The sequence below is a fragment of the Oryzias latipes genome, chromosome 22, assembly GCF_002234675.1.
Source record: "Oryzias latipes chromosome 22, ASM223467v1".
Classification (NCBI taxonomy): domain Eukaryota; kingdom Metazoa; phylum Chordata; class Actinopteri; order Beloniformes; family Adrianichthyidae; genus Oryzias; species Oryzias latipes.
In genome coordinates this window covers 16,520,067-16,546,851 of record NC_019880.2, presented here as the reverse complement: position 1 = coordinate 16,546,851, position 26,785 = coordinate 16,520,067, and the positions used below count along the sequence as shown (strand labels likewise).

The window sequence follows — 26,785 nt, the reverse complement described above, 5'->3', positions numbered from 1 at the left end:
CCACCGTAAACAGAACAGCCGCCCCCTTCCTGCCCCTTTTCTGACGTTGAGAGATGGCAGGATTGAGTTGCAGCGAAGACCAGTATTATAAAAAGGTTACAGAAATTCAGCAAGAGATTTATGAAAGGTAGATTCTCGTGTTTTTTCCCCCCTTTTTTTAACCAACCAACCAGAATTCAGTCTAATGAAAACACCGAACCGGTACTACTTCGTTATCCACAGCCAGCTAGACCGAGCGACCTCCTGCCGCTAACCACTAGCTAGCTGTTAGCTAGGCTAGTCTGTAGCTGATTGCTGTGGTGTTACCTAGACAAATATGGCTGGTTTGGTGTGCCAGTAAGGTGTAAGCTGCCACATAAAGTATAGCATAGATGCGCACCAAGATTTACTTTCCCCCCGGTCTCGTTCGTATTCATGTGGCATTTTCCATGTTAGCAGCCGTGCTATAACAGTAAGGCTAATTAGCCCATAAGCAGCGCGTGCAGATACTGCAGAGCTTGAGTGATCGACTGCTTTATTTTTATTATTTCTTTTTTATTGACAAATTTGTTTGTATGCAGAGAAAAACGGAGACTGCAGCTGGAGAGGGAACTCTTTGTTTATTCGAGATCAGACAAAAGAATGTAAGTATTTACATTTTTCCTGCATTTTCTTTCCAAATTGCATCTAAGGTTATTTGAGCTTCGGTATTCTTACTAATGTGGAATTTACAAAAATGCCTAGACTATTTGATATATATATATATATATATATATATATATATATATATATATATATATATATATATATATATATATATATATATATATATATATATATATATAATCATGGTTGGATTTTGATTGGTCAAATAACATTTAGACTAGGAAAAATAGCCAATTATGCCTAAATCTTATATATATTTTAATGTGACAAAATGTATCAGTTTTACTCTGATTTTGCCATTTATTTTTCCCATCACTATAGGAGATATAGTGCAGCCATTGTAGATTTAAGATCAAGATTTAAATGTGAACTATATTATCATTTTCCTGAAAGACATTTGCCTCTTATTTTTTGACAATGCTCTTTAGATACTACTTCCACTGAAGTGTGGTTTTCCGATGCTTTTAGCTCACAGATAAACAGTTCCAAACTGCGCAGTTATCTCAAAGAAATCACTGACAGAGAAGTAGGAGCGAAAATGAGAAACCTTGAGCTTCAGAGAGCTGCGGAGAGCATAGAAATTAGCATGAGGGAGTATCATCCTGAATGTGGCTCCCTGCAACAACAAAAGGTAAGACGCTCACACAAACCCACCCACCCACACAAATTCCCATGTTGCTTAGTCTGTATGTGTGAAAGCATTTTGCAATATTTTCGTTTCTACAATTTTCCAATAGTTTGATAATGATGCTTTTTTTAAATCGCTATTAAAAAGCACCGTTTACTTCTGTAAATGTGATGTGGTCACGCTTTATACAAATTTGCTTTAATGCTATGCTGTAAATTTAATAAACAGAACATTTATAGAAGGCGTATTTGCTTGCAACGGCCTGATGTGATAGTAGTAAACACTCAAACGGTGCAATTTATCACCACAAGCAAATGAACAAGGGACAAAACAATGAGCCAGTCAGATTATCACTTAAAACTCAATGACAGTGCTTGACAGCTTAATATCAAATTAACAAAATTGGCTAATTATGACTCACTGAGTTAATTGCCCAATATAGAGCATCTGAAGTGCTCCAGAGGTTTAGTTGTTCTCTCCCCTCAAGCAGTTGGTTTATTTCCTGTCGCAGCGTAGAGTCCTATATGTTGGTACACAAGTCTGCTTTGTTTTACCTTGTCTTAAACTCACATTATTCTGCAGGCTTTTCTTTAGTTTGGTACCCCTGGTATTACAAATATAGATTCTTTTAAAAAATGTCAATGTGATCGTTGGTCATTCTTATTTTTATTTTTAAAATGTGTTTGCTTTTGGGATAAAACGGCCTGTCAGTAACAGTAGTTACTCAGAGCTGATTCGCTTTGGAAAACTATTAGATTGACGGTCTCGAATGGAATCTGTGAAAATATTATGCGTTGCCAAAAAATATCACAATCAAAACATGAAGGAATTTAAATTTTTTGCAAGCATGTCTGTTTGGAAAATAAAAAGCTGTCGATTCACTCTGTTTTATTTTATAATTATTGATTTTCTTTACAGGCAGACTTTTTGAAAAAGATTTCAAAATATAAAAAAGGAAAACAGAAACCGGCACCTAGGCATGAAGCATCAAAGGTAACATGTATTCCAGAAACACACAATTAGTGAAGCTGCGGCTGCAATATTTTATGTCTATATATATATATATATATATATATGTTTGCTTAGTTTCTTGTAGTTTAACACGGCACTACCCTGTTTTTTCTTGCACGATCCTTTCATTTAAAAAAAAAATTTTTTTTTTTCCTTTCATTTGAAATGTTTGCAAGGTTTATGCTAATTCCGGCTCCATCCAGCTGTGTCTCCAGGTTTAGAATAACAAAGGAAAGTTGACATTATGCCTGGCAAATCTGCAGAAGAGTCTGCATTTAAACTGTGTATCTATAATAGCACAGGTGTCTAATCCTAGCTGGGGAATCTGTGAAAGCAGTGTAGTTCAAGTCCGGAGCTGCTTTTTCCCTTCACTTAAAGCAGTTAAAGCTCTTTTAGATGAAATGTCTAAGACATCTCATAATAACTTGGAGCATGCTGTCTAGAGCAGTCACTTGTAACTGTGAGCAACCCCCCCCCCCCCGCACCCCTACCCCACACCCCCCCAGCCTGTCGATATTGTAATGAGCAAAATGGTACCGTCACTCCATTATGCATACAAGCCATTGGCTGGCAGTGTGCATGTCCCTCAGGCTGCAGCATTCATTAAGGGAAGCTTACCGGGCTGAAAGCTGGAGACAGATGATAACGGGATATGATTTTCATATTTAATACATTCCTTGGAAGAGCACACGCGTGCTGCAGATTGATAGAAGAATCAATTGCTACTTTAGTGAAACACTTTCTACTTTGCCCTGCAGCTACCGATGGAATCACTCAGCCAAGAAATTAACTTTTCCTCTTTTTTTACCTACTTTGTGGATCTGCTGGGCAAGCTGCATGGTTTACAGTGAATGTTATTAAGCAGCTAACTGTTTGGTATTTAAGACGCTTATCAGAAAAGAAACAGAAGCCATGCTTTTTGTTATTATGTTTGGAGGGAAGCTCTTTTTTTTTTTTTTTTTTTTGCTCGTCTCTCTCCCCCCTTGGTGACATTGCCGACATGAATCAAAACTTGTCTAAAGGATTTTTTAATACGATTAAAAGTAAAACATTGATCTTGAGACATTCCTCAGAAAATGTTCAGAGACCAATTTTGACCTTGGCCCAAAAATTTGCACCTTTTTATGAATCTTGAAGGAGATATTTGGTGTAATTGAGCTGATTTTAATAACTAACCTTTATGTAATGGATGTTATACTTAAAATTCCAAATAAACTGTATTTAAGATGCTTCAATGCTATTTGTTTGGGATCTTAGGGTATGTTTTTGTCCCCCGGTGTTCAGAATGAAGGCGTGCACATCCAGCATCCAAAAAGCCACATCTCTCATCCAGGCAGGCATTTTCCTCAGTCAACAGTGGAAACTTTCACGGACCACCAAATCTCCAGAGACTCTGACAGTGAAACAGCCGACACAAGTGTTCGCTCGCACAAAGCGTTTCTTCGTTCACCCAATCGCAGCGTGCACTCTCACGGACGTACACCAAGTGGCCTTTTGAAGGACTTCAGAGTTGGCGGAAAGGATGGTGCCAGCAAGCAAACACATTTATCAGATGACATTTCAGGCTCAAACGGTTCCCTTGATGGCTGTAATTGGAGTAACAAACATGAAAGAACGGTGGGGCTGCTCCCATCTGTTCGTGCCTTAACAGGCGCAGCTGGCAGCATAGCTTCTGGAAGTGATGATCAACAGGAAGCTTCACCTTTCGTGACCTTGAAGGGGTCGGAGAAGAATCCATCTCCGAGCAACGATACCCCTATGAGGCCTAAGCATCCCCCTGCAGAAAGCAGAGACTCCCAAGAGGCTGTTCATGAACCACTCATAATGGGAGATGAACAGAGAGGTCTTGGTCATTTGATGTCTGAAACCACTTTGGAAAAAGAAGCTCAAGAGAGATCAGGTTTGGAGTTATATTTTTTTCTGACTATCTTTTTTTTTTACTCGGTTTTACTAAAGTTGGAAGTTAAAGCGTTTTCTTTTACCCTTTACAGACTCTGAATTAGTGACACAAGCTGTTCTGTGTTTCCATGCAGGTACTCATGAGAGTCTCAGTGCATCAAGTTCTGATGTGCAGTTATCAGAAAGCAGTGCTAGTGACCTGACATTATCTCTGACACAATCTGAGCTTGAAGACGATGTTCCAGATGAAGCAGAACTTGAAAGGGAGTCTTTATTCGAAGGAAGGGATCATCACAAAGAGCATTGTCTTCAAACATCCCTCAACTCTAACGGATCTAATAACACATCCCAGTTGGACAATGAATCAACAGGACCAGCGGTGACCTCAAAAGGGTGCAGTATTCTGACACTCATTGCTCTTTTTTCTTCTTAGATTTGTTTTATTGGGTCATTTGAATAAAACTGTAACTGTTTTAGTGGCAATATTGCTTTATTTTGCTCAATATTATTTGTATTTTTATGAGAACGAATGAAAATAGGAGACTGTTCTGCACTGCTATGCCAAACCTCAAAGGGCTGTAAATAATGGTGGTTGAATACATTACATGCTCCTCTTTACAGCCGTTATGTCGGTGGATGTCAGAGAGAACTGTCACGGTCCACTGGCATTTTTTTTTTTCCTACTGCGGATCAGCAGCAGCTGAGTTGATGGAAGTGATGTAACTAATAGGGAGAGCTCAGGACCTGTCCACAGCAGTACGGCTGTAATCCAGGAAAATGCTGTAACAGAGCAATTTTCTGCTTGAGAAGCCTCAGGAAGTCCTCAGTGGAGGAAGAAATTTGTGGCGCCCAGGAGTGCTCTGGAGGGTAGGCATGTGGACGACACTCACAGCCACAATTCCTTAGCGCGGTGATGGCCTCTGAGTTCAAGGATCACTTTGGATAGGGTCAGAGCTTCAGAAAATCCTGTGAGATCATTTGCAGTCTTCCTCTTTTTTTTCTCTCACAGTACACAATTTCACGAGCAGAACCACTTTCGAGGGAAAAAAGCAATCTTGTGCCCATTGTTTAACTCCCTGCTATCAGATTGCTTATATTCTCTTAAATGCATTTAATATAAAACCATTTTCAAGCACTCAAAAATATAAAGAACCTGTTTGATGTGCCTATATAGATTATTTTGAAAGTAATTTAGAGCAGTACATTTTCTCTGATATGTCTGTTTCTGTGTGGTCTGCTCTGCTGCTTATGGTGTGACCCTAAGCAAAGCTGCATGCAGTTAGCCAGTGCTGGGGAAAGCATGGCGGGGGCTGTCGCTTTTGTTGTTAACGCAAAGATCTTGTGTGCATGAGGAGAAAAAAGCAGAGGCTTTGATGTAAAACTCAAAGAGCAACCAGTCTGCATCCTCTCCCTTAAGGTTAAAGTTTATTCCGCTACCTCCATTCAGCGCACTGTCAGGAAAATCAAGCCCCAGCAATTCATTAGATTATCCCATTATATTACTTCTCCAGCAAGGCAAAAGTGAGTGAGTCTGAAAAATTGTTTTGAGTTTCCAGCGAGACGGCTCCTAATGACCCCAGTTTGTGCTACTTACAAACATGCTGTCTCTGAACCACATAATAGCGCGGCGTTCTTTGCTGACAGGATGTCACACAAAGAAAACTAGACTCCAACTCTGATGGCATGACATTAAGAAAACTGCGGGGTACAGTAGTTTTGATTAATTTTTCCCAAGTCTTAAGAAATAAATCTGTTGAGTGAAGAGTTAATACTTCATAACCTGTAGTTAATCCAACTTTTGCTGTGTTAGTGCAATTTGTAGCTAGATTTTTGAGCTCCTTCGTGTGTTATCTTTGCTTTCTCCCCAATCGCTCAGTTTTGAGGCGGTTCTCGGCCACATGTGGAAAATGACCCCAGAGCCAGAACTGGATGATGTGAAGCAATAATGCCAGGGACCTCTTCCCTCTGGCTAACAATATACTCCTCATGATGTTGACATGCCGACAACAACAGCATCTAAAGTGAGGTTGAAGACCTTGATGCAGAAGCTGGCAACAATACCAGAAAAAGAGGTTTTCAAGAAAATACACAATGAATTCACTTTCTTCCTCTTTTTTTTTTTTTTGAAGGGCTTTAATAAATGAAGTAGACATAGAAAGAGTACAACTTCAAGGCCCACATTGGATGTAATAATAAAAAAGGACAGCTTTTGCCTGTCCTATTTCTGGCACACCAAAGGGGGCTTGGCAAGGATGGATTCCACCCAACAAAAATGTCATGGATATAATTCAAGCCCCCAACTAAATCAGAATGTTACTAGGAAACAACCTGCAGAAAAGGCAGAACTATTGTCTGCTGACCCCTAACCTTTGAGCCTATTACAGATTGTCATAAATTCTTTTTGGATTCTCTTTATGGAGGGCGGCTCAACATCTCGGCTTGGGCTTATTATCGGGGAATTCAATGAGGGCCACCCAAAGCTTAATGCTCAGGAGAGAAATGGATTGTTAAAATCCACATGCACAGGGCATCCATTTCTCATTTTGTTTAGCCTCATACAGGAGCAGATTAAAGGATAAAAAATTCACCTAAAGATATTTTGTTTTGGGCTCTTTTCTTTAGCTGTATTTTTGAACCCATTAAAATAATTTTACTGATCATAAGTAGGTTTATTTTAACTTTAACTGAGCGTTAAAGAGAACAAACTCACAGATATGTTAGCATTGAACTTTGATGATTATATTCTGTAGCAGTCTAGGTGCTCAAGGAAATTCCTTGGGAAAGAAAAGCACAGACCTATGGATGACATTGTGTACTTTTCTCCCACTTCTTCCCAAACAGGTGTATCGATCAAATGACCTCGTTCACTTTTATGTCTTTTCACCACATTGATGTATGTTTTCTTTTTTTCCAGTCTCTCCTTAGAGGGACTCTTTAATCTGTTGGACGGCATTGAAGGACGACTGCACGGTGAACAGACCTGTGTGTACAGGCACTCTACAATTGATGGAAGACAACTAGATGAAATGATCAGGTATACTCTCTTCCTGTCTTTCTCCAAATTCTTATTTCTCTCCATCGAAAATCAAAATGTCCTGTAAACTTATTTAATGGTCGTGGAGCCTTTTGCAGAGTCGAGGAAAACATATTATCCTTCTGCTAAGGGCTCTCACATTAGATGAAGTGTCATCACTATCAGGCATGCGTCTTTATTTCTGAGGGGTTTTCAGACACATGGGATTGTTATAGTAACCGCCCAGCTGAATTGTTATCGGTAGTCAGAGAGATAGAGGATGTGGAATGTGTTTCATTAGGCTGGGCTTATTTTTCATAAGCTCTTTATACTTTATAGCTTGATTAATTTGCCATAATTGCTGCTTCTGTGGTTAAGCATAAAAGGATAAATGTCAGACAGAGGAAAGCTTTCTCATTCTTTTTAAACCTGGTATAAACTTATACCCATCTCTCCTAAATTACGAAGAGAGCGGCCATCTGATGACGTGACCCCTGTTAATGTTTAGCTGCATTGAAATGTACAATTGAAGTTGCTCCGTGTGTGTTGGGTGGACTTTGTGTACTCCTGAACTGCGGGCTCAGACCCAGGGCACCATGGCAATAGCTGACTGCACTCCATATATTGGGCAGCCTTTGTGACGATGGAGCAGGCTTGAATGATGAGGACCTTGAAGCATGTGGAGCACTCGTCCTTCGTGAGCTTCAGAGGTTGTCATGGAGCACAGAGAAGGGCTGCCTGCTTCCACAGGATGTTGTGAGCGCACATCAGTCCAGCACTAAGCCTTATGAAATAAGGTAAGGTTCCTAGATTTTTTTTACATTTTGTCTTTATTTTATTATTTTTGTTGTCATACGGATGTTATGTCATGTTCTTTCGTTTTTACCTGCTAAATGTATTGCAAAAATGCAATAAATGGGAGGTTGTATTCATGTTTTAAGTGCACAAATATCCAGATCTACAATTTGGTGTTGTGTTTCTGTTTTTAAGACATCGGATATTATGTTTAGACATATTTTAAATTCGCAATAACTATAATATCCATTAAAGTAATTCAGAACTCGCAGTGCTACAAATCACAAATATTTTTTCCCCCTAGTACTTTCTTGAAAAATGATTTGTAGGGGGAAGTAGTTTAGTCGTCCTTTTTTTGTCACTCTTTCTTCTTTCTAAATGTTTTCAGATTACAGTCAGGCTTCCCTCTCCTACAGCTGTTACTGAGATATTGTAAGCGATGATTTGAGCTAGTGTCTCTCGTCCTAAAAGCAAAAGGTCATGTTTGGTGTCACCTCGCCTGGTAACACTGAATGGGTGAATGTCATGAGTAAATTAAAATGCCCTATCTTCCAGTCCTCTGGATAATGAGTAGTTTTACTCTGAGCCAAATCCATGCTCCGCTTCACTACTCTATTGATTTCACTGAGACTTTCTGTGACATACTCATTTCTAAAAGACAATTTGCTCTTCCCTCTGGAGATGCCTGTTAACTTAAATTGACCTTTTATCCAGTTTTTCAGCTGGAAGCTTCATCACTTCTCGCCCTGTTAAGTGTTTACAGGAAATCATCAATAGTCCACATTCAGTGTCACACAGTCTTGGTGGTACAAATGTGTTATCTTTCATATGTTTCAAACAAACTCTTTTTTTTCCGCCGCTGGGAAGTTTTCCTAAACTTTATTGTTGTTTATTTTGTGGTGCATAGTCAGTGAGGAAGCTTTTCTGTCTCTTCATGCATCCCAACCCCCACACTCGTCACAGTGCCAGCCTCCCGCCTAATGCTGCTCGTCTGTGGGACCGCTGGTTCAAGCACGCCCTTGTGCTCAAGGAGCATCGCGTCCTCAGCACTGAGCGCTTGGTCCATCTGTTCACGCCGCTGCTGCTGCAGCGTCATGCCACCTACAGCCAGCAGGTAGCGTTAAAGGAACGTACACTTGTGGAGGCACATAAGAGAGGTCACACAGATATAGACTTTTGCTAGAGCAAATATAAACACAAACTAACTGCAAAAAAATTAACATTTGCATCTTTTATCTTTCTTTGCTGGCACTAAATACCTTGTTATTGGTCTATTATAGCCACAAGCTTCTGAACTATCCAATTACAAATAAACTGCTTACCCCGGTTATTGTCTTTTTTACATCTAATGCAATTTATTTGTCAAAGAAACAGTTGTTTTAAAATTAAATTTAGCCAGAAATAAGTCAATTTTCCAACTTTGGTCAGCTTTAAAATTTCCTCTCAATGACTATACTGGTAATAATATTTAAATAAAAACTTAGAGCCCAAAGTGTTTGATCAACATGTATAGTGTGCTTTATTATCTGCAGGAATGATCATCCTTCACCTGCTAATGCAGGTTGTTAGTTTGTGCAGACTCATCTTATTGGGCTTTTTGTGGCATTGAGGTCTTGCTGCAAAGCCCATAATGCAATGAGAGGCAAATAGGGAGACTGTAGAGCCTCTTGAAAATATGACATAACAAAAGAAAGAGTGGTACCACCACATTAGTGAGTCCAAGTGCATCAGGAAAAGACCGAATGAAAATCCTTCTTTCCCTTTATCTGTCTAAGTCTTGCTCCGTCTATCTCTCCTATCCTCTATTTCTTCATCTCTCCCTTTATGTCTCCCTCTGTCCTGGTACAACGGCTTATTCTCCTACACAAGAGGAAACCGAATTTCCATTCACGTCTTGCCACGCAGCCTGGCTACGACGGCAAATGGGCGCATGCAGCTCGCATGCACACACTCAAAGAGGCCCTTTGAATATTCAAGTGCTAACAGTTGCATTCATTGATATTTAAAATGCAGTGGATCTGCGAGAGCCCTCAACTCACGGTACATTTGACTAAATCTGGAAAAAAAAAAAGGGAACAAAGAGCGATATCTGGGACAAGGATCAAGACAGTCCTTTTTGTCCAACAACATCAAATCCCAAGTGGCAAATTCAGATTGGCGTGTTTGCATCTCTTGTTCTCTGAGAAAATGAAAGCATGTGCATTGTCTATCTTGTCTGTGACTTACTGATAAAAACTTACAATGTACTTAAAGTTTGTCACTGTCAAAGTCCTCCTGATCATCCCCTTCATATTAACATTCATTAAAAGTTGCAAATGACCGTCTGAGGCTGAGAGGTATTCTTTGATCACAAAAGAGGGATGGTGATGGTAGGGTTTGATATGGGGGAGGGAAAAAAGAGGAGAGAAAAGAAATCAGTGTGCGGTATCTCCCTGCTCCTCATCTCCCACAGCCGATTCTCTTAATTGTGTATCCTCATCTCCACAGAGATAAAAATGAGCTGGAGAGGGTGGATGAGAGTAGTTTGTCTCAGTCCTCTCAACCTGGAGGGAAGATATCTGGAATGTGGTGCACATTAACTGCAGTGTGATTGCATTCTTTCGGCAACTCTCTAATCTCATGCATGAAAAGAGAAGCAGAGAAAAAAAAAAAGTGTGATTGGGGCAAATTATTTCAAAAGTGTGAAATAATCTTTTCTTTTTCTTTCTTTTTTAGTAAACGAGTTCAATAATTTGAAGTCACTCCTCCTTTGCAGCAGGAAACCCTGCTGCACATCCAAAATGAATAGCTGGCTTAATCATTGAGGGTGCAGTTTAACACATGCTTCCCAAAATGAGAACAATTAAGAGTATGGTTTTAATTTGTGTTGCTTGCAGGCCAAAGTGTTGCTGAGGACACTTCTCTCCTGCTCCAATGAGAAGAGACCCTCAGCAGACGACAAGAGTGACTTATCTTCTTTGTGCAGTCCTTCAGCTGTGGCCGACAGAAATGCAGAGCCTGTCGGATCAAAACAGAAGCGGCAAATCCAAGGTAACAAAAAAAGGGAGTAGTGCATCTTTGAAAATCCCCTTTTGTGTGATTAGACATCCCAAAGATTAAGCCTTTGCATCACCTTGCTATGTGTAAAAATGTTATTCGGACGGGTAGAAGTTGCTGTTATTTTTGCTTATACATTTTTACAAACTGCAGGAAACTAGAATTGTCCTCTGCTCAAAGAAACCGATTCCCTTATTGAGCTATTTTACGATCCAGTTTTTATAAAGCCTTCCATTCAGAGCTAAAAAGGACCCCCCGTTCCTATTTCTGTCCAAGACTCCCTTCCTCCCTGCCATTGCGTATGCGCTTCCCTTTCTTACAGAACTACAAAGAACTGAAGAGGACAGCCCGGACGAAAGCTCTGTGGAAAGTGGTCCTATTAGAGGTAAAAAGGCATTGCTGGTGCCTCAGCCTTCACACTGTCCTTATGTTGTGGTTTGTTTTCTTCCCACTGCAGTGAATAATGGCCTCTTTTGCACAATGGCTGAGGCAGGATGATCAAGGTGAATCCAGGGTCAAAGTCCCACCTGAAGAGCTGCGCTAGTTCTCTGTAATTATCTCTGAGAAAACACTAGCCGTGTTTCCAGTCTTGTCTGCTGCATTTGAGCAAGACACTTAATTCGCTGTCCCAGCATAATGTGGTTGCTTTAATTGTCAGGGCGCCAGGGTGGGCAGCGCCAGAGATCTGTCGTCGGTTCTCATTATCTTCTAAACAATACTCCGGGCAAGACTGGACTTTAAAAATACTAGATGTAACGGCCTCCTGGAAACAGTCGGCTTGCCCATCCCTTGGCTGCACCTCTGAAATGTAAAGCAGTCCTACGTTTGCCCAGAGCTCTCACATATCCAACTGGGTTTTTCATGTAGCTGCATTCCTAAGGTGCACAGCCAGCAAAATGAGTCCAGTTTTCAATCGCTGTACTTAATCAAAAGAGTCATAGTAGCTGTAAACAAATAAATAAATAATGACTAAAGCTTTTTGCAAGTGAAAGGATTTTACTGTGCTGAGTGACATCAGTGTCAAAATCCAATACTAAGATCTGGGAGAACTGATAGTAATTACAGAGAAATGCCAGCCTGTAGACCACATGTAAAAACAGTGGCTGGCTATGAAGTGAAGAAAGCTACCTAAATGAAGGAGATTGCTATGCACTGTAAGAAAAGCACACTTTTGAGAAAAGTAGTACTAAAACTATTCTAAAAGTTTCAGATTTAGTCACTGAATATCACAATTATGTAGTAAGTTTGTATGTCTCTAAATCAGCTCCCATTAAAGTCTCACTCTGATTTATTATAAAAGTGCTCCCTGTTGACTTTCAATTATGATTAGGCCAGTTTTAGCAAAAATCAAGAAAACCTGTGTCGTTGTAGGCCATAGTTTCTGCAGAGCGGCAGAAGTTCGTTAGAAATTGGCCGCTCGGTTGTAGGCGGGACTGTTGAAGTCAAATAAGCCCACCTCTTCTTCCTGTTATCCATCTGTTTGCACGCTCTCCCACCAGCCCCTTAAAGAAATATTGGAGCTATCCAGCTAAACAGTTTTGAGCCAGATGCCAGCTCAGACGAGGAAAATGCAGACGTACATGGATCTATTTGTCTAATAGTAGATGCATGTGGAGCTGCATTTTATCAACTGTTCCTAAATCACAACACTTTGAATAGAAGAAATTGTCGGAAATGCAATTTTATGCAGAATTTTATTTATACATCCATCATGAGAAAAATGCTACAGGAAAGTGTGAAAAACACCAAAAACAGATTTTTGGTGTTTATTTTTTTTGTCTCGTAATTGACTCAAATGACATTTTTTTATTTTCTTCTATTAAATTTCTTACATGAACCGTCATTGCCAACCTAGCCTTAGATACCGAGGCAGTGTATGATGCTGATTGCTTTTGCGTGGAAACTGTTGCCATATCCACTACTCAGTAGGCTTGACTCAACAGCTTAGACGACTGATCAGTGCTTTCACCCGTTTGATTGAGCGTTAAGTCCAGAAAAACCTCAGCTACCGAGGCGTGCTGTCTCATCAAACACAGAAGCCTCTAAAAAGTTGGAAAGGTTCTGAGCAAATATTTGACCTTGACTTTGTGTGTGTCTGTGCTTGTCCATTTGTTTGTCTGCGCCCTCAAATAGAGTCAAAAGCATATCAGTCACTTAAACAATCAGCCATGCAGGAGGGGCGGTTGCAGCAGGAGGACGACGAGGAGGAGGAGGAGGAGGAGGAGGAGGACTTTCCAGGTAAGGCTCCTTCTTTATCAGCAGGGTAAAAAGCAATTGGAACCTGATTATTTGTCATAATGAAAACCTGTCATTGTGATGTAAAGTAGAGCAGTCTAATTAAAAGGATTTAATTAATTTTTTTTTTCTTTAAGTGGGCTTGCAGTTAATGATGAAACAGTTTACTGCAATAGAAAATTTGAACTCTTTGAATTCAGGGATGCAGGGGATATTACCTGCATTTATGTACCTAAATGAAGAAAAATTTGTAGATTTTCACTTGAATTGCAATTTATTTTTCTCTAAATGGCAATAAAGGTTATGATTCTGAGTGTCTGTTGACTTCTTTCATCTGATTTTTCTCAGTTAAACTGAAGCTGTACTTAGATGGCTGTTTATAACAAATCTCTGCTTAGTGACAGAATACTCAAATGCAGTTCATTTAACTATTATACTCTCAAATTAAAATTGAATGCCCTAATTGCAGTTTTATCAAATGATTTGATTTGAACTCCCAAGAATGTATCAACCTGTTTATTTAACAATGCATATACAGATATGTACTAAAGTGGATGGAAAAATCCCTCTGTTAATGAATGAAAACCCCACAATTAACACAGAAAATACCTAAAACTAATTCTAGGTGATGAAATCTTTCTGACCAATGATAATTAGCATTGATTTTGAATTGTGGTCAACAAATGTTTTTTTTTTTTCATTTAATAAAGAAGCCCGGACAAAAGTGTTTTGAACCCATAACTTCATATTTTGCTGCACAGTGCAATTACAGGATTTCTGCAGTCGTCAATGAACTTCTGGATCTGTCAACCTTTTTTTTTTTTTTTTTGGATCATTTGATAATGAACAAACTAACTTGAGTCACTTCAGATTTACCTGTAAAAAGTTTATTTTCCTGATTTTACGTTTCAGCTTTTTTTCACAGATGATTCACAGGATGTAAATTAGGCCTCGTAGAAAGCAATTTCAGTCAAATCCTGTGTTTTGCTTTAGGTCTGAGATATTTTAGGCATTATTTTTGTAAAGATGCACCCTCTGCAACTGTGACCAAGCATCACATTCTGCCCCAGAATGCTTTGATGGCCCTGAGGTTTCACTGTAACCCACTGCTGATATCCCATGATCCCTTTGTTTATACTCTCCCCCGCTAGCCTACAGCCCCTCACAACCCCAAGCTAACATCAGTGGCGCTGCAAAAACGGCGAGCATATCCTATCCAACTGTTTCGTTTCAAACCAGATTCCAGCTAGGCCGAAGAAAACAAAGACTTTGGCCCGACTACTTAACTAACTGCATCACAACTGAGTTTCTCTGCTCCTGATCCATCAAAATTTGGAAAACAAAATACCGGTACTCAGAAATGCAGTGTTAATCTTAAAATATATTATTTATGTCCTCCCTCATCAGAAAGATCGTGTTAAAAACACCATTTGTATTGGAGTGGGTATCAAACCTCAAAATTGTATATCTTTTGTGTTTAAACATGCTTGTCAATGATTTTCTTTATAATTTCCTAAAGCAACCTTCCCTTTTTTCCCTCTATGCTCCATGCTGAACCCATGTTGTGAACCACACTGTTCACAACATGACAACAAACTTCACACTGACTATTGTAAACCCCTGAACATGCCGACTGACTATTGATGACACCTGTGATGCTAATTTTGAGACATACCTTCATTTAACATGTCCCCATGGTCACATCATCTTTAATCCTAACTAGCATTGTTGTCCAGGGCTATTTTATTATTATTATTATTTTTTAAACGGTTATGATAAACAATTTAATGTCTTGTATTGGTGGATTTTTCAGTTGAATATATTATTGCATACACATTATTTTCAGGTAATTTTGGTGACTCTGTGGGGCTTTTCTTTCATCTACCGATCTGTACCAAGAATTTTTCTTTATGTTAATCCTATGTCTGCTCTATGTCAATATCCAGAATGTTGAGAAAGTCTTCTAAAGACTGTGGTGTGTCTCATCATAACTTTCAATGTAAATATGCATGGTAAATTAGCTAGTGAAGAGATCAATCAAGAAATCAAACGGTTTTATCTGGTCCTGTTTGCTCTTTAAAGGAATAAATCAGGGCCATGAAGAGGACCTGGGGAGGGCCAAACGCTCGTCACATCAAGACCCTTACCCTGGGTAAGAACATTGTTATTATTCAGCGGGCCACAGGAAATGGGCCACCAGACACCAAAGTGGTTGATGTACATTTGCATAGCAGCTCTCATAATTCCCTGTTCATTTCCATAAGATCAAGGGGGCGCCACCCATTAACTCGCTTACTAAGACAAAAGGCCCCTAAAGCCCCTCTTACTCTACGTTAGCTAGGTTCAACCAGGTTTTAGAATCCAAAGAGCAAATCAGCCGTCACAAATATAAAATTGAAGGCACAGCACGCCTGTTTTCAGTCTTGTGGTCAGAATACAAAAGATCGTGTCAAGAAGAGATTCACTGACATTCTGGGGGGGGGGGCAGTTTGACAAGGACAAATGTCCTTTCATTTGTCACCCTTGAAACATTATATAGGTCGCTCAAATCAGAGCTTTGAGTGGCTAAGGAAAGGATATCTAATTCTCAATAGCTCCATGGAAGAGCATTTGAATATCAACACAACTTCATCAAATCTGCAATTGCATTTCAGGTTCTCGGAGCACCTCTTCACTGCAAACCCATTTGGGCTGTGGTAATGGTTGGGTAAACGTTATGAGGAATAATCTTCTCTGATTTCGTGTGATTACTGGGCACCACGCTGACAAGAGGGCAGAATTTTGTACCTCCCTGGCCTGGCAGACAGGCGCTCCCCGTCCACTTATTAGTCCAGGAAAGGGCTTAATGGCTTGGCTCTATTGTGGTCCATGACTGCTGATGTTCGCCGCTGCCAGCCCCACTGACCAGCCTCTTTTATAAACATGAGCCAATTCCCTCTCAGGTAGTTTTCCTTGACAATTGTACAGGACACATTATGTGTGATCAAACAACGTTAAGAGTACAAAAAGGACTCAGACTCATAAAATGTAATTATTAAACCTAAAGTATATATGAAAAGAAAGTTATTTGTAAAGAAGATGGCACATTCCTGAAACTATAATATCGTGAAAAATTTGGACAGCTGTTGAACATGGAGTTACCTTCAAAATCTGCTCTTTGGTCAGGGTACAGCTTGCTGTTTTTTTTTTATTTTCCTCCTCAGTGCCTACATTTAAGGATTCCACTTACCACAGTCACTTCTTGCGCTTTATTGCATCCACAAGTGGCCTGGAAGCTCTGCACTTCAGCAAAAGCATAACACTGCGGCATGCTCTTGCCCCGTTTCTCTCCCCTCGTCTTTGCGTCTCACTCTCTCGTGCCCTTTCTCCGTGTCTCTCTACCACTCCTCCTCTCTGTTTTCATGTGTTTCCCCCGTCCCCCTCTTCATTCTACTTGTTAATTATTTGCTTTATTTTGTCAGCGAGCTGATGAGTCACTTCAAAAGAGGAATGGAGCTGGACTCAAAATACAAAAATGGCTTCCTCTCTGTTGTCTTAGACAATAATTATGATTTGCTGGTTAAGCCTGGAATACAGCAGAGGGATTGTAGTTTAAAGCAGAGGCTTTGGTGCAAAAAATGCATTTATAGCCCTTTGTGAAGCTCCTCATTATGTGTGGGCTCGATTCATTAAGTAATTGGTTTGCAGTTGTTTACATGAGTATTAAGGCCTTCTATTCAGGGCCTTTGAGAGATACATTGTGCAAATGTTGCATGTTATGAATGCCGAATGAGAGGCGGGGGGCCAGTCCTATTGGCCAAACACTGCTCCCGGCTGAAAAGCGAGAGAAAAGCACTGGGTGCTGCTTTGCATAGCAATGACTAGAGCCTTAATAAGCTTTACAGATTAAATACATGCAGTCTATACAAGATGCAAAGAGATACTCCTAACACATTTATATGTGTTCATTTCACTATTATAAACTTTGAGAGAATTGGGTCTTTCATATTTTTTTTCTTTTTTTTCCCTCTCCCACACAGTGTTTTTGAGTGAGATACTTTTATGGTATGTTCTATATATTGTATTATAACTTGTAAAAGCGACTGATCTGCAGCATTTATTAAGGATTTTTCCATTATAAATCTGTTGCAGTCTTTGTAAGTAGCAAAGTAAAATCACTCTGTGGTTGAGTGGGGATGAAAGGAATAATGCACGAAGGAGTGAGTCTTAATAAGCAGCTGCACTCCATGTAAAGGCCACTTGTTTCCCTTTGTATGCGATTGCATGCCACGGCTTCCTCCTGTGCAAAAAGAACGATTGTGCACCTCTTTACTACAGGCATTTCAGATGCCACTCCTGATTGTTCTATTTTGAGTTTTTTTTTTAAATAATCTTCAAGTCTTTCAGATAATTTCTCAAACTTATATGTGTACACTTCCAAGACAAAAATAATCAACAATTAGACAAACTTGCCATCGGAGAAGTTGGTCATTGTGCTCAGAGACAGTTTGACCAAAAACATTGACTTAACAATTAGCGGTTTATCTATTTGCTCTGGACAACAGGATGAGTACAAGCATCCGACCTCAAATCGCTCTGTGTCAAAATCAGAAGGTCCATCTCTCTCCACCTCCCTCATGGGAAAAGCTGTGTGAATCTCTGAGAATTCAATGGGAGCACAGATGGAGAGATGAGTGGGACATAAGCAGGCACGGGTAGGTAAAAAAGGAAAAGATGATAAAATACAGCTGAAGATGGAAAGAGACAAAGAAACTAGATAGAAAAGGTGGTGGATGTAGGTTAAACAACTAATATGTCCTGTCAGTGAGCTAAGAAATGCATTCAACAAGGAAAAGTATGAGGATTATTCAAGTTGTTTAAAACATTTGGGGTACAATATAAAAATGTGCATTACAATCCAGTTTTTAAATTCTAATTTAAGAATACAAATAATGTAAGCACGCAGCACAGAAACTCCAATCAAACGAGGTTATTGTAATAAATATTAACTTTTCAAATTTTAATATTTAAAATTCCTTTTTTTTAACCTAAAAATCTTGATGAGTGCATGTTTTTGTCTGCATTAAGTCTAAGGTTTTTGACTGCAAACTTTGTAACGATGTAATGCATAAGTTAAAAAAGGAGAGTTTTGTCAATCAGTTTTTATGTTGATATTATTTTTCAAGCTTATGTTGCTGCAACTTCACCTACCTTTATTGTGGGATGAAAGACAAAGACTGTGAGGTGAGGGGAACTATTTGTCCTCTGGTTCTTGCTCTGGCTGTCTGCACTAGACTGCCACCAGTCACAGGCAGAGCAAATCGTCTGGAAATCGTTTGTCCAGAAATCTTCCTGTCAGCTGCAGTACTCACTCACTACCAGCAGAGAGCACTCACATGTTAAGAGAGTGCCCACTCACATTGCACTCAAAGTTGCCTTTCAGTGTTTGGCCCCATTGAGGGCTGCATCCCGTTAGCATTCAGGCCTGGTACAGTACATCTAAACAGAGCCTAAACAATGTTTCTGCCGGGTCACAGCCGGGACGGGAGTAGGAGTTGATGCAAATGATGTGATGGGTCTCCCTTTACCTGTAGACGAGCAAAGCCAAGCAAAAGTGCTATTGTGCTATTAGGATTTTTGTGTGGGTGGCATAAGTTAAAAAAAATCCAGAGTAAATAAATGTATTTTTATATATATGTATATATAAATCTACCTATTTGGTACTATGCAGCTCCCGGTCAGGAGAATCTTCTCTGACAGTGCTTTTATTCTGTTAACTTGGGAGTTTAACAGTAAGTTTAGGTCACTTAAACAGAAGTTTAAAAACACGGTTGATTACAGTTGATTATTGAAAAGGTTTTGTTGCTGTTCTTATACTTAAAAAAACAACTTATTTTATTTTAAAAATAGAACTTTTCTGTAGTTTCTGTGATTGAGCTGAAATTATTACACAAATAAGGGGTCATTGTGGGAAATCCTTGTAAAGCACTTAGAGCTTAGAGAACCGTAAAAAAGGAATAAACATATACAGTGTAAAAAACGTTATTCTTCTTAACTTGTCATATTTATGGGTCAAGATCTTAAAACTCCAGCACATCTCTTAGATATCACCACAAAAAAGGGAAAATAAGAAATTAAAAGTGAAATTAGTGCTGTTAGTCTGTTTCTAAAATATAATCAGATACTTAAAAAAAAGAGCATCCAGGCTGTTAAAAGAATCAAGTTAAAACCTTCTGGTCTGCGATGGAATGAAGTTGTGTTATGCATAAAAAATTAGCTATTTATCATGTATTACTCCCTGTAATGCTCTAGCATCGGCAAAGATGAGGAACAGTCAGAAGATTTTAGAGGAATATAATTTGAAATCAAAACTACAGAGCTTGACATTTAGTACAGGCCCTACTTGTTACTACATTCAGGACAAAGCAAATGATCATACATTTTCCAAAATATGATGCATATATTCTACAAAGTTATAGTGTTGCTGTATTAGACACATCATTCATGCAAAACATTTTTGACCTAAAAGTTGGTTAAACAAGACAAGATTTGAGTAAAACATGTCAAAAAGTGATAGATATCTACCTACAACCAGTTTCTGTTCAATCTGTAAGTAGTTCATTCAATTTTTAAGCTTATTTGAACTTTGACATAAAGAGAAAGCAAATAGGAGATGCTTCAAAAATATCAAGATAACTGTAAGTTTTATAGTTTTTGGCATAATGTGCACCTCTGCCTATCAGACTGAAACCCTCTGGTCATCTCAGTCTTACATATTCAGATCATTGCCTTAATTAAGGGAAACTCAGGAGAAGATAATTGCCATAAATGTTTATGGAAACACATCATTGAACTGGTCTGATCCAGACTGGCTCTTTGTGAAAATAGTCCCATCTTGAAAGCAGTCCTGTTCTTTTATGAAGCAGAACCGTTGACTTTCTTTCACGAGAGAAGTAAATTGTTAGTGTGATAGAAAACAATAAATAGATGCTGATGATATGTTTAAGTGTGTTAAAGTCCTTTTTTAATGCTTACTGTTACAAGCCCTTCATCTGATTCTAGATTCTATTCGTACCAAAGTCATTTTAGGAATAGTTGTTTTAGTTTTACAAACAGAAGACTGTACTTCTATTATTTTGGACTCAAAAGTGTGTTGCAGTGCAAGATTCTGTTTATGCCCTGTACACACCTTTTACCAACAATTTGTCAAACAAAAACCTCAATTTCAACTGAAACAAGCTTGTTACCTGCTGTCCCTTTTCAGGCAGGATGATGACTTCTGCTCCTTTTGCTGTTTGCTTCTGCTTTTTTCCTACTGAGCGCTGCTTTCATTTTCTTGTCATTTAAGTGCCAGAGGTTTGGTTTTCTGTCTGAAAGCATGCACAAATCTTCCACTTGTCCTGTAGGAAGTTCCATCAGCAGATGAATTTAAAGGTTATAGTCTGATGAATATTCTGGGCTGGTGGTATATTGTTTTTAGCACAAAGCAATCTGCTCCCAGTTAGGAAGGCGAGGTGCGTCTTTCTCCCTCATTCCGTCTTGAGTGGCGCATGGCAGCACTATATAGTTTAGAAGGCAGAATCTGGAGCAGAGCCAAAGTAATTTGGTCCTTATACTTAATGTACAGTCACATGTGCCAAGATTTAGCTGAGGGAGAGATGAGGAGATGAGGGTGATTGAGAGGGGGACAATCAAAAAGGTCACTGGTTTGAAATGATGCTGGCAGATTATGACTTCTTTTTGCTGGAAGAAAACTCTGCTTCATTTTTGGGACTATTGCCAGGGGAAGAGTGTCAACACAGCGTTGATGCAGACTCGGATAAGCCATACGGATATGAATGCTAACCTGGGCGATGATGAAGATACGTTGTCAAGTCCTGAATAGGCTCTGTGATGATGTAAATTAAGGAAGGGGGCCTTTAAGAGTGGAGGAGGGCCTTATTGCATATGCATCGAGGTAGATCAAAGCCTTTTCCGAGGTCACACATTTACATAGAGATATGACCAGAGCTATGGGAACCTGGCAGCCCCGTCTTTGGACTATTTTTAAATGGGCTTCTTTTAGAAGTGTTTTAGCACAAATAAAATAAAAATTCTCTGCATCAATGTCACAGAGCCAAGCCAGTAAATTTAAATCGCTGGAATGAAACCAGTTTCTGTTTTACATTTGTGCCCAATGGTTTGTGTGTGTGTTGTTTTTAAAACATTTTTTTAAACATATTTTTTTAATTCACACTCTTACTTATTGTGTATTTAATGTTTTAACTAGTGGCAATTAATACTTTCTAATCTGTTATTCGTACTTCAAGTATTTGATTTTACATCTATGGATGATAATTTGTCGCTTTAGGTATTGTTTTGTGGAAAAGTTCCTTCTCAAAGAAAGCTTAAGGTAATAACTTTACAAGGCTACTGACTGTCTTTGTTTTTTCAGAAGAGGAAACTCAAAGGCCCCACAATCAAAAGGTGAGTGTAGACATTGGCAAATCCTTCCCATTGGTTGCATAGACACAATGTCAAAAAAGGTTAATTATAGAAAACTGATCACAACAAAGAGGTTCGTGTGTTGACATGTTTGAAATTATAGTCAAATGTATGCTTCACAAAACCCTTGGTTTGATTAAAATTTTCTCTGATTGCACATGTTTTTTTTTTGAGGATGTGTAAATGGAAAAAAAAGCAAATGACCTTGAAGCCAAGTTCAAGTTACTGAAAGCTTCTTTTGAAGCTTTCTCAACTCCCCCAGCAAACAACTAAAACCCATTTAAGGGAACATTCTTCATCCTCATGTTTTGTTTTCCCTAAAACTTGGGGGAAAAAAAGACATTTTGAGGATTTTATTTTTTCTTCTGAAACAATACCAGGAGCAAACATAATTGAATCATTCTGCTTTAGAACTCATTTAAATATTTCTGCATGCGTGAATCCCTCTTCATAAAAAGAGTGGGTTTTTTTCCCTCTGAGTGTGAGAGACCTATATTTTTAGTGACTCTGACTCTCAAAACCCAACGGCTGACAACATTCACAATGAAATAAGTTTCTTAACTAACTAAACGTATTCAGCTACATTTCTACTTAATTTTTACGTTTTGCATTTGTTTGTTTTTTTGTTTGTTTTAGGTTTCTGGCTGGAATCGGATGACAGCAACTCAGAGATTGAAGCAGTCTTGCGTCCTCAAAACTGACAACCGTCATGACTGATCTCTCCTGTGAGACCCTTCAAATGTGCTGCATTATAAAACTGTGCATCTAAAGATCAGATTGACTCTTGGGAATTCACCTCATCGGCATCCTTTCAGTGGCCTGCATTGTAAACCGTACAGCATGATATTGTAAAAACAAATAATAAAGTTGACAGCTCTCATTCTAGGTAAAGAATGTGAAGAGTTGTCCAACGCACTGATGTTAACCCTGCTTCAGTCTCTTTATTTGAACGACTCTCCCAGCTCATAATAACAGCTCGAAATAGATTAAACTGATCTTTTAAAGCGATTTGTTTGCACTAGGCTAAAAATCATGCATTTTGAATGCTGCAAGCATCTCCGAGTGCTCTGCCTCCAGTATGCTCGAGTGTAGTGATGTGAGTCACCTGTAAAATGACAAAGCACAATGGCCACTCTGCACGCTTCTGTTCGACCTGTGATCCTGTTGAAGAGGCGCATCTCCCAGGGCACCAAGTGATGCAGGGATAGCAAACTCACAATATTTAGAGCCTCCAATAAATGCTCTCATCCTCACAGCAACTCTGTTAATATTTGTGATTGTGCTTGGTTATAAACAGGCCTGTTTACATTCCTTACATGTTAAAAATAATTCCCAGATGAGATGGAGAAACCACACAAAAGAGTCCAGTAATTCAGAATTTTTCAGCACTTTTTTTTTTATCTATTAATAACTGTGTGCTGCTGTGTGGGAGGTTACATTCCAAGCTTTACATTTATAGTTCATTATTTCCAAAACTGCCATTGTGGGATGTGGTAAAAGTCGCTGGCATTCAGTGTCAGTGTGATTCCATTAGTCAGATTCTGGTGACTTTACATGCCTGAACCTTTTAAAGTAGGACTCCACATTCATTACCAATAATGGCTTCAGACAGCCTTGACCCACACAGGAAAGGAATGGTGGCAGAGTAATTTGGAGTTTGCTAAAAGGCTCCCTAACATAATATCCAGTTAAGGAGCATGTCAACAGATACTTGTGTCTGGCAGATGGCTCACTGCAGAAGTGCAGTTACATTTTCCAAATGTGTACTAACAATAAAATACTATATTTAACAACGAAAATCTTGCAAAGTAACCCTACTGATATTTGTGAACAAACATATATTTTTTTTTTCTGAAAGAAATGAAATGTTAAAAAAAACACACACACACATATGGATACTTTAACTTATAAATTAGCTGCTCTAATTTAGAATTTTTTTTAGCACATGTTGCTTTTCTTTTATGATATTTGTTTACATTTTCTTTCCTCTCTTGGAGTTTTACATGGACTTTACCTAATTGTTGACAATTTTGTGGATAATCACTGTCCCATTTGAAATCACAACAGCTTTGTCATGTCTTTAAGGTACCCTTCAGTATACATTCATAGAGGTAGAAATACATGCAGATATGTAAACCTACATAGGTAGGTAGCCATAAAAGTCTCTTAAAAATTGCATTTCTCTTTTTGTCAGGTCTTTTATGTTCAGAATAACATATTTGGTGGATTATATAAACTATACATTTTTGGAAATATTAGCAATTGATGAATTTAAAAAGCAATACTGTCAAAAATTTCAAAGTCATCTTGGTGGCTATCTTTGTTCCCAAAAATGGCAACATTTAACAATTATGTCTTTCCCAGTGTTGATTTATAATTCATTTGAAATCCCATTTAAAGCGAGTGAATAGAAATTCAAAAGACCAAACTTGATGTTTTTCAATAATTTGCAAAGAAAATTATGTCAATATTATAGTTGGTGCCATTAAGTGTTGTATTTCCATATATTAAAGTAACTAAAATCACATTTGTATTGCTGAAAAATCCTGTCTATATGTAAATTATATGATACACATATAAGCCTTTTCTGTTTAGAACCATTGAGTTTTCTTGTTACAGTTTTTCTCCATTGGTTTGGCTCATTTCTTGAAACAGAAATTACATTCTCAAAACCACATGGACAAACCTCCAAACCACTTGGCAATTCTTCACAACAGAATGGAATTTCTCAACAATTTCATCAAATTGCAAATGTCTTAGTACATGTCTCAATGTCTCAGTACATCTTTGCAAATGATTAAGTACAGGTAGCCCACATTTAGCACAATTTCCAAGTGAATAGATCTTGTTGATCTAAACTGATTGTTGATTCTCAGTCTAATGGTTGTTCGCTCCAAAATGAGTCAGCATCATTTCATTGTGTAAGTCATCACATGCACAATAGTCTGTTCAATGGTCAAAAATTGTCAAGAACATGATACCATGAATACGATATATGAATCCCTTGGAAAATTTAAATTTATTATTATTTTGATTTGATCCCTGAAAATGAGAGAGGTCTCGTAGGGCCTCACCTACCACTATATGTTATTGTACGGGACAATGTGAAATCCACCGTGGCCCGCTCACCCTAAAATCCTTTTTCTTTTTTTCAGTTTTATACAAAATTGTATTCTGTTAGCTATACAAAAACAGTACAGTAACCACTGTCAATAAAGGGCCGAGCTAAGACTGAAAGGTGGACATGAGGCATATTTCAATGGTCCTCTGCAATAGTGACTAAACATCTAATCATTTTGACTTGCAGTGCTTACACAATGCCAAAGGAAGAAAGTATTTTGGGGGCACTGACTGTTTAAATGGGAAAGAAATTTAGTTTTGACACATGAGTGACTTGTTTTGGGAGAGATATGAGCTTTTGCAGGTGAACCATGGTGTTGTGCTGAACCATCCACATTATTTTGGCAAAAGCACCAAGAGTGTTGAGAACGTCCGGTCTGCTTCAAGAAATGATCCAAAGCAATTGAGAAGAATCTTTGCCATTTTGTGGCTCTGATTCTTTACATGGGAAAAGAATTTAGTTTTGAAGCATGAGTGAACAGTTTTGGGAGATTTATTATTTTGCAAGTGAGCTATAGTGTTGTGCTGAACTGTAAGACTGTTTTGCCAAATGATCTTAGAATTTTCAGAATGTAATTTCTGTTTCAAGAAATGAGCCAAACCAATGGAAAAAAACTGTAACATAATTATTATTAAATATTGTGTAGTAAATCCATATGTTAAGGATGTAATCTTTCAAAACTGTACGATGGGTCAGGCACTCATAGAGCCCACTGGGGTGCTTGAGCTCCTGCCCTCTTTGCCTCGTAATAAAAAGTGTCCTGGTGACCTCTGTTTTTTGTATTAATATTTATAAATACCTGTTAGAGATACAAGCCAAAAATAGGTTGATACAAAATCCCACCGGAATTTTATCATAGCCATTTCCCCATAATAATTTTCTCATAATACGGGGGTTCTGAGCTGCTTTGTGGCTCTACTTGGACTCAGAGCCGCAAGAGAGACAAAGAGAGCGTGAGAGACAGCAAGAGAAACTGCTGCTCCACAGAGACCTGAAGAGACATGACAGTGAAGCAGCTTGAACCTATGAGTTCTGGTCTAATTGGTTGCTGTTCACTGATTCATTGACCCTAAATATGGTTATAAGGTCAGAAAAATGCTCAATGAGTTAGTTTTCACTTTTGGCAGACGTCTGAGCACGGCGCATCAATTCAACCCAAAGCAGATCGTGCTGGGACAGGAAGTTGGGTACCAAGTTCAAAATAAAACACTGGGTGTATTTTCAAAATAAATGAACCACAGTTATAACCAGTTTAGAGCTTCCTCACAACATGTCTGACACTACTGTGCATCAATCTTAATATTAATCTTTTAATATTTTCAGATTAGATTTGCCAAAGAGAGTTTATCTGGCTGTGAATCCCCATTTAGGACAGGAGTCACATTAGGTGTAACTGTCAGGAACTGGAGGTGTAGGAGCCAAAATGCAGGAAGCTGGGCTTGAAGGCAGAAACGTGAAGATTTAATTTAAAAAAAAAAACAGGACAAAAACTATGGAGAAACAAGAAGGAGATTAAGCAGATGTACTGATAATATAGATCTGAAAACCAGACACTTCTATACACTGAGGACAATTAACAGAAGTGAAGACAGCTGTGGATGATGACAGAACATGACCAAAAACACCACTAAAAAACTGAACTAAACCCCAGAATCCTCACAGCAACACTATGATAATAATAGATACTTTATTTATCCCTCAATGGGTAATTCTTCTATGCATTCTGACCCATCCCCTGGGGAGAGCGGTGAGCTGCAGACTAGCCGCGCTCGGGGGGCGACAGCGGGGATCGATACGCCAAGCCCTCAGTTGTTGGAGACCTGCTCTACCTGAGCTAAACTGCCGCCCGTAACAGTCAATCCTGTTAATGATTCCAGCATTTTGGGGATTAAAGTTGTAAGAAATCAGTGTTTAAAATGTTACCATCTGTATAAAACTT

The 26,785-nt window shown here is 38.8% G+C and overlaps 1 protein-coding gene across 6 annotated transcripts; it reads left to right on the top strand.

Moving 5' to 3' along the window:
* On the top strand, window positions 1–22,650 carry kiz (kizuna centrosomal protein). Of its 6 annotated transcripts, none has more exons than XM_023951721.1 (15): window positions 1–127; window positions 561–623; window positions 1,114–1,276; window positions 2,192–2,266; window positions 3,542–4,184; window positions 4,318–4,576; window positions 7,098–7,217; window positions 7,829–7,993; window positions 8,955–9,105; window positions 10,868–11,021; window positions 11,350–11,412; window positions 13,161–13,265; window positions 15,345–15,414; window positions 15,917–15,958; window positions 21,676–21,707. In XM_023951721.1, coding segments are annotated over exons 1-15 (2,148 nt in total). In that variant the 5' UTR covers window positions 1–53; the 3' UTR covers window positions 21,677–21,707. The 6 variants fall into 6 exon arrangements, with proteins under 6 accessions (XP_023807489.1, XP_023807488.1, XP_023807491.1 ...); XM_023951720.1 differs by having other exon boundaries at window positions 15,917–15,969; XM_023951719.1 differs by lacking the exon at window positions 15,917–15,958 and adding an exon at window positions 22,362–22,650 and having other exon boundaries at window positions 2–127; window positions 3,569–4,184.
* The last annotated feature ends 4,135 nt before the right edge of the window (window positions 22,651–26,785 follow it).